Source organism: Xenopus laevis, chromosome 6S (assembly GCF_017654675.1).
Source record: "Xenopus laevis strain J_2021 chromosome 6S, Xenopus_laevis_v10.1, whole genome shotgun sequence".
Classification (NCBI taxonomy): domain Eukaryota; kingdom Metazoa; phylum Chordata; class Amphibia; order Anura; family Pipidae; genus Xenopus; species Xenopus laevis.
Window position 1 is genome coordinate 99,916,811 of NC_054382.1, and position 13,195 is coordinate 99,930,005.

At 36.7% G+C, this 13,195-nt stretch overlaps 1 protein-coding gene across 2 annotated transcripts in view; it reads right to left on the reverse strand.

Moving 5' to 3' along the window:
• Positions 1-9,248, reverse strand: part of LOC121395158 (protein ALKAL-like) — a 45,660-nt gene extending 36,412 nt beyond the window's left edge. The window contains exons 1-2 of one of the 2 annotated variants that reach the window (XM_041567869.1): positions 9,089-9,248; positions 6,718-7,007 (exon numbers count right to left, since the gene is read on the reverse strand). In XM_041567869.1, coding sequence (XP_041423803.1) covers positions 6,718-6,988 — 271 coding nt within the window. In that variant the 5' untranslated portion in view covers positions 6,989-7,007; positions 9,089-9,248. Of the gene's footprint in view, positions 1-6,717; positions 7,661-9,088 lie in introns of those variants that run through there. The other variant, XM_041567868.1, reaches the window with a different exon arrangement.
• Between the last annotated feature and the right edge of the window lie 3,947 nt (positions 9,249-13,195).

A 13,195-nucleotide genomic window follows, 5' to 3' on the forward strand; every position in this document is an offset into this window, starting at 1 on the left:
TTCTGATTTAATGATATTTACAAGGGTAACACTTGGGGGGTTATTTACTAAAATCTGAAATGTTCTCATTATTTTAGTAAAACAACTTCGACCAAACTCCCATCCACAATTTTACCTAATTTATCAATAAAACAATTCGAAAAGTCAGGTGCAGGAGAAGACTCTATAAATTCTCAATAAAATTGTGGAGAAATTTGAAGCACACAACTTTTTCAGATCACCGCCCAAAAACAGCAAATTTTTCAGATTATCATACCAAACCCACTGCAGATCATGATATCTTCCAATTGTAAAAGGAAAATCTGCCGTTGACCTCAGCAGGCTTGAAACTGAGTATTTTTTTATTCTGACTTTTATCAGCCTCGGGGTATAATAAATATCAAAAAATTGAGATTTTGTTTCCACTAAAAAAATCCCAGAAAAATTCAGACTTTAGTAAATAACCCCATTGCTGTCAACAATCAGTTTCCTACTGGTTTCCTTTGTACTGTTAAAACAAATGTATGCTTCAGAGAAAATGCCATCATTGTCTATCATTCAGAACTTGCCAACAATTCCATAATGTATTTCTTTCCTTTTCCATCACATTATCAGTAATTCTCTTTCAAATGTTGTCTGTTCAATAAAGTCTTTCTTTTTACATTTGCCAATTTAGAATCCCAAGATATTTTACTAGGAAGAATTTTTTTGTGTGATTCATCGCATGCCTGCTGGAGACAGCAACACTCAGTTGTTAGGATGATCATGTACCGCATCCTTCTGATGAGATGACAATGGGAAACCAACTTTAGAAATAAATAAGAGAAGCTCCATGAGTACAGGAGGCTTCTAGAATCTTACCCACAAACTCTCAATATCAACACATAAATAATATCTGGCCCCATATGTGTAGTCGACATTGTAAACTTATACTTATAATTACCATAGAAAACACAATGGAAAACCTCACCCAGTTGCACGGTTAAAGCTTGCATACATTTTCCAAAAATGAACCAGCAACACTGGGATATAGACAAGACATGCTTCACTAAATACACATTTTTTGATCTTGAAAATATCCCGGTGTTGCTGGTTCTTTTTTGGAATATATATATATATATATATAGACACTAAAAGGTTAAAAAAAAAGGGTGTGCCAGTCAAAGGAATTGTTCAATGTAAAAACTGGGTAAATAGATGGGACGTGGAAAATAAAAAATGTTTCTAATATAGTTAATTAGCCAAAAATGTAATGTATAAAGGCTGGAGTGACTGAATGTCTAACATAATAGCCAGAGCACTACTTCCTGCATTTCAGCTCACTTGCTTTCCACTGATTGGTTACCAGGCGGTAAACAGAGACTTGAGGGGGGGGCCACATGGGTCATAATTGATTTTAAATCTGAGCAGAATACTGAGGATCAATTACAAACTCACTCAACAGTTGTGTCCCATGTGGACCCCCTTCAAGTCGCTGACTAACTCAGAGAAAAGCAGGAAGTAGTGTTCTGGCTATTATGTTAGACATCCAGTCAATCCAGCCTTTATATATATTAAATTTTTAGCTATAAATGTTTTATTTTGCGCAGCCTATCTATTTACCCAGTTTTTATCTTTACACTGAACTGTTTCTTTAAGACAATTTCTCTATATATTTGATGTGACTGTGAACCCGGATTTGTATGTTTTTGCACTCGAGTGTGGATACTTCTACAACTATAAAACACACACAGAGGTATGGGATCTGTTATTCGGACACTCTTATCCAGAAAGCTCAAAATTACCTAAAGGCCCTCTTCCATAGACTAAATTTTATCCAAATAATCCAAATATTTTAAAATGATTTCCTTTTTCTCAATAATAATAAAACAGTAGCTTCTACTTGATCCCAACTAAGAAATAATTAATCCTTACTGGAAGCAAAACCAGCCTATTGAGTTTATTCAGGGGGTTATTTATAAAACTCGTTAAGATCAGAAAAAAATTAGAAAAGTATGTTGTTTTCGGATCTGAAAACTCAGACTTTTTCCAAAACCACAAAATCTTCGGATTATTGTACGAAATCCAGCGCTGATTATATTATCTTCAGTTATAAAGTGGACATCTGCTATTGACTATTGACTACATGACCTTGGCAGGTTTGAGATGGAATACTTTTTTATTTGGACTTTTAACACCATAAAGGTTTAATAAATCAAGAGAAATTCAAGTTGTCCACCAGAAAAAAAATGGACTTTAGTAAATAACCCCTTTATGGGGGAATGTAATAAAAGCTGCAAAGAGCAAAACAATTAGAACAAATAAGAATAAAAAGTCTAATTTCGCAATGTAATAATGTCTCTTAAACTGTTGCGAATTTTAATTGCATATTGCAAATTACGCATTGCCCACTTTTAAGAAGTGCTTGAAGGTGTCGTAATCTTTTGGAGCAAACATAACAACTTTTTCAGTACGAAGTTTTATTACTTTCACTGTGCACTGGCACTAACTATAAAATCCGCAAACCTTCTTCCACTGTCGGAAGTGGTCGCTAAACAGTTTCCGGGTTCGCAAAAGCTATATTTTTCCGTTACCGACTTTTATTACATTCCCCAATTAATGTTTACAGGATTTTCTAGTAGACTTAAGGTATGAAGATACAAATTATGGAAAGATCCATTATCTGGAAAACCCCAGGTCCCAACCATTATGGATAACAAGTCCCATACCTATATATATATATATATATATATATATATATATATATATATATATATATATATATATATATATATATATATATATATATATATATATATAAATAAAAGGCCTTCTCCCATAGACTCCATTATAATCAAATAATTTACATTCTTAAAAATGATTTTCCTTTTCTCTGTAATAATAAAACAGTAGCTTGTACTTGATTCAAACTAAGATATAATTAATCCGTATTGGAAGTAATACCAGTTTATTGGATTTTTTTAATGTTTACATGATTTTTTAATACACTTCAGATCCAAATTACCGAAAGATCCATTTTCCGGAAAACCCCCGGTCCTAAGCATTTTGGATAACAGCTCCCACACCTGGACAGAAGAAAAATTAAATAATTTTTAAAAATTACAATAATCTGTTGCCTTCCTTTAATTCAGAGCTCTCTGGACAACAGGTTTCCCGATACCAGATCCCATACCTGTATATACATATTTCTTTAGTTAATTTTCTATGTCCCTAGGAGCACCACAAAGTGGGAGAAGGCAGAGACTGAAGGGCTGCGGTCTCGTTTATTAATCTTTTCTATCTTAGTTGGAAAGAGGCTGTTTTAAACCCTAAAAAACCGCAAACCCTCCAGCTCTTAAAGAGAAATATAGATTCAAGATGAAGTTGAGGAAAAGGTAACAACTTAAAACTGCAATCTGAATTCACCACGGTGAATAAAAAATTAAAATCAGTTACAGTCACGACTCGCCCTAAATTTTTATTCGACTTGGTGAATTGAGATTAGGAACATCAAAGGGTGTGAAACTTTGTTAGTGAGGTACTCTTGCGCTAGTGAATTGTCCTCTACGCCTGTAGATTGGTGATCTCCCTGTGAATTGGATTTCTGGTGAATTTTCACTAGCGACCAGTATCGGACTGGCCCGGCTGGACACCAGGAAAAAACCTGATGGGCCCGACCCTCAGGGGCCCGCGCCGGGCCAGACCCCCTCTCCCGATGTGCCTTTTTTAAAAAAAAAAAATATATATATTTTCAGCTACATGCTGTGTGCGCATGCACGCCAAGCAGGTACTGTTTGTGCATGCGAGACAAGGCGCATCACAGTAGGGGGGCCTGTAGAGGAGCCCTTGACTGCAGACCCGGTGGGCCCCAGCTCGACCTTGCTAGCGACGGCTACTTTGCCCTTTACTACTTTACTACTTTACCATAGAATTTTGATTGTTGCTTCTCACTAGGCTATGGAATGCCAGAATCAGCGCATCATGCGTGTGATGTCAGCGTGCCATGCGCGTGACGTCACACGCCATATTCACGTGCTTCCTTGGCCCCCCTACCCCTCACCCCTTCAGCTCCGTCACCGGATTTCCTATCGAAATCTGTGGCGGAGAGTTTAAAAAAAAAAGAAGTAAAAAATAGGCACCCCCAAAACCGTGACACCCTAGACACAGGCCCTCGGGGGCCTTAATATAAATACGACCCTGTGAACGTCAAACGTGCCAGTGAATATTTTGGGTTAGTAATCACTAGCCAGAGCAAGGTCAGGTGACTGAAAATCTGTTGTTTTTTTGTTCTATTGATGGGCAGCTATATGGAAGTTGTATTCACAGCTGGGGGCACATCAATTTAGGGTCGAATATCGAGGGTTAATTAACCCTCGATATTCGACCGTCGAAGTAAAATCCTTCGCTTTGAATATCGAAGTCGAAGGATTCACTGCATTTCCTTCGTACGACCGAAGGAAAAAACGTTTGATCGAACGATTAAATCTTTCGAATCGAACGATTCGAAGGATTTTAATCCATTGATCGAACGATTTTCCTTCATTCGATCAAAAAAAGCTAGGAAAGCCTATGGGGACCTTCTGCATAGGCTAACATTGATGCTAGGTAGGTTTTAGGTGGCGAAGTAGGTGGTCGAAGTTTTTTTTACTTCGACTATCGAATGATCGAATAGTCAAACGATTTTTAGTTCGAATCGTTTGATTCGAAGCTGAAGTCGTAGTCGAAGGTCGAAGTAGCCAAAAAAATACTTCCAATTCAGTAAAGTATTTTTTATTCTATTCAATCACTCGAGCTAAGTAAATGTGCCCCTAGTTAATGTTCCCCATTAAAAACCACGAGAAAATGACTTTACAAGTGTAGAAAACATCACAGGTGGGTGGGACTGCAAAGAGACAAATCTGTTACATTTGTACTGAGACCAACTGGAAAAAAGTGGGCAGCCTCAGACATGGGACTATAAAATTGACTTTTCACTGTTCCAGTTTGCAGTATCGGTATAATATTCTTGTAATGCAGCATGGGACATGTCTTAATCCATATTATATCAGCATCACATAGATTATCGGCTCGCTCTAATACTGAGCTCTATTTACTCTTTCACTGCCATACTAGATGAAATGATATTTTGTTAAAGAAAATACAGCTCACCATAGTTCACCAGAGGGGAATGACTCAACTCTCTGTTCACTTCTACAGGATTTTTAGGTGCAATGTAAAAACACAGCTCAGAGAAAAGATATTCCTCATGGACCACATAGACATTTCACTACACTCCTCCGCTAAAGGATCTTCAGTCCAGTCCACGTAACATCGAGATCAACTCTGATCAGCTTGTAATTTATTTACTTTATGTACAGTACATTGCTCAGTGGCCAAAAAGCAGTAGTTAAGCAGTTAAATACCATGGGATTCATTATCTGGAAACCTGTTATCCAGAGAGATCCGAATTTCAGGAAGGCTGTCTCCCATTTTAGTTAAATCATTCTAATTTTTAAAAATTATTTTCGTTTTCTCTGTAATTGTACCTTGTATTTGATTCCAGCTTTACTGGAGGCAAAGCAATCTTATTAGTTTTCCTTTATGTTTAAATATTTTTTTAATTACAGAAAGAACCCTTAGCTGGAAAACCTCAGGTCCTGAGCATTCTGGATAGCAGGTCCCATACACAGACTGGGAATTTTTAACATAAGGGATGGGACCCTAACATAAGTCCCAATGCTGTTTAGAGTATGTCTCTACTAATGATGGGTGAATTCATTTGCCAGGCACATATTCAAGGTGAATTTCTTTGTTTCGACGCCTGCAAATAAATTTGCGAAACTACAAAAATTCGACAGCGAACAATCCGCCGTGATAAAAAAAATTGTCATGTGTCAGATAAACATCTCGCAAATCTTGTGATTTCTTTGGCTGTGCCCCTCTGTGCCTCCAGCAACAAGGGTTGTGTTTTATCCAAGGTGAAAATAAAGCTCACCACATATGGGGAATTTCACAGCTCTCTGGTGACTTGCTTAGGATACTTAGGGGCATGTGGTTTAAATAGTGAACATAGAGTTTGTTCTTTTTCATAAATGTGCCTCCAAATGTGCTTTAAAGAGGTGGTTCGCCTTTAAGTCAGCTTTTAGTATGTTATAGAATGGCTAATTCTAAGCAACATTTTCAATGAACGTTATATTTTCCTTTTTTTTTTTTTTTTTTACAGTTTTTGAGTTATTTGCCTTCTTCTAACTCTTTCCAGCTTTCAAATGGGGGTCACTGACCCCACTGACCCCATCTTCAAAAGGGAATCATCTTTAAGCCTACAAATGTATTGTATTGAAATTGCGACCTGGAGAGCTGCTGAATAAAAAGTAAATAGCCTAAAAACCACAAATAATAAAAAAAAAAATGAAAATGAATTGCAAATTGCCTCAGAATCTCACTCTGTACATTTCACTAAAAGGTAAATGAAAGGTGAACACCCCCTTTAACCCCACTGAGGGTTAGTGCAGTGCCCAGGAGCAGACAGGTGGTGGCACAGGGTGCAGGTGAGATTGGCAACAAGTAACCCGGAGTAAAGTGGAGCAGCATCAGGGGGAGATCTGCTCATCTCTCCTATAAAGCGATTATGACAGTGGCCGGGCATCAGCAGCCCAGGAGGATTATTAGCAGTAACAGCAGCAAGTTAGAATGAAGTGGAAAATCCCTGGCATAGCGGGGGTCGCACATCGCACAGGGAGCTCCCGCGTATCGGACGATGTAGACAGAAGGGCCACTTACCTATTGGTCGCTTGGTGCCGGCCTTGGTGTCAGACGCTTCTCTCTCCCTGGAGGACTGATCTGCAGCTCGTAGAGCCGCCCGCTCGCTGTACCGCCGCGCAATGACTCTTGCGCTTTCTCTGTGGGTGTTAGAGTCCCCGATAACCTTCAGCAGGAGGTCGAGCAGCGCTTTCCTGTCTCCCGTGCGCACTTCCCCGATGCCCTGCCCGGTGCCAGTGAGCAGCAGTAAGGAGACAGCGAGGAGAGCGTGCCATTCCCTTGCCCTCTGCATCTCTCCCTTGGGAAATCACCTGGTGAAGAGAGAGCCTGGGTGAGAAGCGTTACACCTGCTGCTGCCTCCTGCCCATCACCTTCCTCCGGCTTAGCATGGTCTGTCCCTGGCACCACTCTACCCCAGGCTCAGACAGCTCAAAGAAACAAGTGAGGAAAGTTCAGCTTGACAAACTGGACTGCTGAAACCAACGTGCCCCTCTCTCTCTCTCTCTCTCTCTCTCTCTCTCTCTCCCGTGTCCCTCCAAGAGTGGGAATCCAGCAGTAAAAGTGGCAGCTGCTCTCCTCCCAGCAGGGCAAGTTCATAGCAAGGAAAAGCCTGGCCTCCCTAATTGACTGGGCGCACTCTCCTCCCTCAGGGCTGCCCCACATCCTCAGACCTCAGCATCCCCCCCAGGGCTCATTTATAGCTGCGGCTTAGACAAGATATTAATTTATGTCATACAAAAGCCTGGCTTGGGGATTTCTCCTGTGTCTGGGTGCCTGGGATCAGGGACACTCATTGAGAGCAAGTACAGACACCCCAGCAATATCCCATGGACTGACTTACTGCCTATTGACTCTGGGACATGGGCTTCATAGAAAGAACATCTATTCTATATTCCAAATAAGAACATTATATCAATCTATCTATCTATCTATCTATCTATCTATCTATCTATCTATCTATCTATCATCTATCTACTGTATCTATCTATCTATCTATCTATCTATCTATCTATCTATCTATCTATCTATCTATCTATCTATCTATCTATCTATCATCTATCTATCTATCTATCTATCTATCTATCTATCATCTATCTATCATCATCTCTCTCTCTCTCTCTCTCTCTCTCTCTCTCTCTCTCTCTCTCTCTCTCTCATCAATTTATCATCTATCTATCTATGATCTTTCTATCAATCTATCTACAATATATATAATTTATCTATTATCTATCTATCTATCGATCTATCTATCTATCTATCTATCTATCTATTTATCATCTATCTATCTATGATCTTTCTATCAATCGATCTACAATATATATAATCTATCTATCTATCTATCTATCTTTCTATCTATCTATCTATCTATCTATCTATCTATCTATCTTTCTTTCTTTCTATCTATTTATCTATCAATTTATCATCTATCTATCTATCTATCTATCTATCTATCTATCTATAATTCTATCTACCTATGATCTTTCTATCAATCTATCTACAATATATTTAATTTATCTATTATCTATCTATTTATCTATCTAACTGTCTATATATCTTTCTATCTATTTATCTATCTATTTATCTATCTTTCTATCTATTTATCTATCTAATTGTCTGTCTATCGTTCTATCTATCTATCTATCTATCTATCTATCTATCTATTTATCTATCTGACAGTCTATCTATCTATTTATCTATCAATTTATCATCTATCTATCTATCTATCTATCTATCTATCTATCTATCTATCTATCTATAATTCTATCTATAATTCTATCTACCTATGATCTTTCTATCAATCTATCTACAATATATATAATTTATCTATTATCTATTTATTTATCTATCTTTCTATCTATTTATCTATCTTTCTATCTATTTATCTATCTCTCTATCTATTTATCTATCTAACTGTCTATCTATCTTTCTGTCTAATTATCTATTTATCTTTCTATCTAATTATCTGTCTGTCTGTCTGTCTGTCTGTCTGTCTGTCTGTCTGTCTATCTATCTATCTATCTATCTATCTATCTATCTATCTATCTATCTATCTATCTAATGATCTATCTATCTATCTATCTATCTATCTATCTATCTATCTATCTATCTATCTATCTATCTATCTATCTATCATGTATAGATATGAGACTGTAAAAGGGAGTTCTGCTCTTCCAATGTCAGTTATGTGCCACTAAATAATATGAATAATAATAATAATAAATAAAATAACAATGAATAATAGGAACAATGCAATAGAATTTCATTACGTTTCAGCCATTCAGGGAGCATCTATATTGCATTTACATGATGTTAGGGCATTTGATAGTAGACAAACTGCAATCTAATGCACACAAATGATCTGTAGCTATTTCAGATGTTCAAGAACACTTACCCTTTAGATTTCTTCCAATCTGCTGTATGTGTGTGTGAGTTGTGCAGGATGGGTCCAGGTTACAACAGAGGAATCTTTTGATGTCCCTACACCTGTCCTCTATTTATATGTTTCCTGTGTGATTGTTCAGCCTAATATTATTGACATGAGGTGGGTGGCAGGTAATGAAAACATCTTTGGTCATTCATTCTTTGAGTCACCCAGACTCTTCCTGGCATACACTATAACCCTCCCCTTTTCCCAATGGAGGACAATTGAGAACCATCTATTAGACTGACTCAGATCTGTGTGTGAATTAGATTCTCCCTTTAGATCAGAGCCTGGTGGATAATAAATCTGCCGGCTTCAGGAGGAATTAAAAACCTTTGTGGATTCTCTTGGAATAGAAAAAAATAAAAAAAAAGAGGATCCAATATATTTGAGCACAGAGTAATTAGCTGGGCATATGTAATAACAATCCAGCCATGTCAGAGCAGAGGGATTCCCTGTATTTGTCAGTCTGCTTACATAATTAGCTTTGCCATTAAATAACCCTACTTATCAGATATACACAGGTCTCTTTTCCAATCCATATAGTAGCATTAAAGGGGCTCTTCACCTTCCCAACATGTTTTTTTCAGTTCAGTTGTTTCTAGATTGTTCCCAAGAAATTAAGACTTTTTTCAATTACTTTCCATTATTTATTTTTTTACTGTTTTTCCAAAATCTAAGTTTAAAGCTGAATGTTCGTGTCTGTGGTGTTTTAGTCTGGCAGCTCAGTAATTCTGGAATCTAACAAGGGTAACAGGGAATAGAAAAGGGGAAAACGTCCCAGTGTGACAAATTCAGTGGTAGACTGGCACAAAAACTGGACTTCGCTCCAAAAATAGATGCAAATTAAAAAGTTTTATTCATACAAAAAGGAACATCTCAGAGGGAGGCCTTACGCGTTTCTTGCCTTTTGGGCACTTAATCATAGGCTAGGGATACTCAATACAACCAGTGATATTTAAATGAAAATACACCAATTAAAGAAGTGATCTGGTTAGCCAATTAGAATGCATATAACATTAATGACCAGTTAACCAATCAAAATGCATGTAACATAAGTAGCTGGCTTATCCAGAAAACATTATGTACAAATATACATGAAAAATACAAGAAAAAATGTAAAATTACATAACAAACATATGTATATTATACCATGAGAGGATGCTTTTTGTAGTAGAAAAAGTTATTTTGTTAAATAATATATAATGCAGTGTTGTAGCTAAGGTGACAATTACATTCTCATTAGTAGAACTGAAAAGATGTATCTTAACATCTAAATTTATTCAAAAATGTTATATATATATATATATATATATATATATATATATATATATATATATATATATATATATTGTATTATTGAAGACTGGGGACACTTCAGTAATTCAGGTGCAGACTCTATCTAAACTGTTATAATTTTGCAACATTTAGTTGATACATTTCTCAGCAGCATCTCTGGAGTATTAGCAACTATTGTATCAATTCTAACAGCTGCCTGTAATGAAACTCAGGGATTCTGCTCAGCAGGGACAAAGATAAGAAATGTATCAACTAAATGTATCAATTTAGATAAGTGTACAGGGTCGGCGACCACTCCATCCTCTCAGAGCTGCTTTAAAAGGTGAAAAATGACACTTTGCACTTATTATAATATAATTAGAATAATAATAATATTAGCAACCCTAGAAAATATATGCAAAATATATGAAAAATCGTAAGACGTACTAACCGCACGATAATTTCGAAGGATCGGTCGGGTTTCCCTAAAATCGGCCATTCGGCAAGAAGAATCGTCGCGTCTATGGGGACCTTTAGTCAATTACAGGTTTTAGTTACTGGGGCTAAATCCCATCTTAGCACCCATCATGGTAGTCCTACATTTCTTGCTTTTGTTTTCAGCAATAGCTATATGGAATATTTTAAAGAACCAACACACCCTGACTCCTTTTTGCATCCTATACAAAACGTTGTTCTATGTTTAAGGCACACAATCTGGATCAATAGGCATTCACTTTTTATTGGCACTTCATATACTAAACAGAATATATGAACAAAGAGATTATTGTCACAATAGAAATATCTTCTCCTGTTTCTCTGTTTGTCCATAATTTCATTTTTGAGGTTTTGAGCCACTTAACATTTCGGGAGACTACTGACTTTATCAACCTAGTTAACTCATAATGAAATACCAGTTTCAATACCTCCTTTAGTGCCGGATAATGGATTTTTCCTTAATTTGGATCTACATACTCTAAGTCTACTACATGTAAACATTAAATACACCCAATGGGCTGATTTTGTTCCAATAAGGATTAATTATATCGTAGCTAATGTTTTATTATCAGTGATGGGTGAATCTCTCCCATTTAGATTCGCCGAAAAATGCGCGAATTTCCCACAAAATTCACAAAACGGCCAAAAAATTGCGAAAAAATCATGAAAAATTTAGCATTTTGAACCTTTTCACGAAAGGCTAATAGCTGAATAGAGATTCCTATTGCTCAACAACAGTGGAAGGCTCATTGGCTAGATAGTCATTGATAATAAGGTCATGTAAAATGTGTTGCTCCAAGCTTTTACCAGAACTAAAACAAAAAGGTCTGTAGAGTGGGTCACCGACACTCAGCACTCATCAAGTGTCATTTTAAACACTGGAGGTAACTACGCTAACGAACCAGCTTACGTTAGCGTTAATTTCAGCGCGTTGCGAATTTTCTGGTGACAAAATAAGTTTGCGAATATTTATGCAATAAAAAAAGTCTTGTTTTATGGCATTTAATATGGCATGACACATTTATGGGCAGATATGTAGTGATGGGCGAATTTCTCCCATTTCACTTTGTCGAAAAATTTGCTAATTTCTCGTGAAATTAATTAAACGGCGAAAAATTCACGAAAAATTTGTGAAAATTGACGCAATTTTGGACACTCGTCCTATAAATTGCTTGCGTAAATTTTGAGTCAATGGGCATCGGAATAGTGTTGAATCGGCGATTTTGACAAGCGAATACAGATATGCATATTCAAAACTGATAAACTTTATTAAGTGATTGTGAAGATACTATCAACAACACAGTAAACACATTTTACCCAATCCCTGAGCTGGGACTGCTGATGTAGCAGCAGACAGAAGCAGAAGCGAATACATACTGTCTGCACCTTTTCCCCTGTCAGCAAAGGCTACAGTAAAGAATAATCAGTAAAAGAGGCATTATGGGATATTTCTTGACCTCTTGCAAATTTTCAGACGAAAAAAAAAATTTTTGCGAATATTCTAGCGAATATTTTTTCTTTTGCACACTTCGCTGAATAGTAAACTGGCCTTAAATTTGTACTTAGCGTTATTTCCTGCGAATGAGATAACTGGCGATCATATATTCTAACGCAAGATAAACGCATTTAGTAAACTGGCGATAACATATTTGGCGACAATTTTGTCTATATTTTGTGTGCATATTTTTACCGCGCCTTAATAAATGGACGCCTAAGAATTTATACTCACAGTTAATTCATTTTCTTAAAGCTGGGGTACATGATCCTTGCATGCCCATCGTATTTTAAATTCCAGTTTAGAATAAGGAAGGCATGAATTCGAAAAGTAATAAAAAGGTAAAAGCTGCCATTTTTGCAAAGTCAAGGCTTTAATCCCAGTCAGGTTGCCAATTATATGGTAAAACAGGGAAATCATAAGAAAAGCTCAAAGGAAAGAAGTCAGGAATAAACCCTTCCCCTGAGGAATTGTTTTTCTCTGGAACATTGTTCACTGTAAAGTAGTTTAAGCACTTAAGATACAGAGTCCTACCCTTTGAGCAATTGTTTGTAAAGAGTCAGTTGCTTCAAGTGGGGTACCCCAATAATTTAATAAGGGGGGCATAAAACACAAACTAGTTATTGGTATATAGCTTAATACATAATATAGTTACATCAACATAAAGAATTCGAAAATAATCATTTCTAGTAATGGAGGTAATAAACACAATCCAAAAGGGTCTTTCTATATTAATCTGAAATGGTGACATGCACTGCCTCCCAATTCAGTCTGTAAAAAGAAATCTCAGCCATCAAGTTAGAAAACAA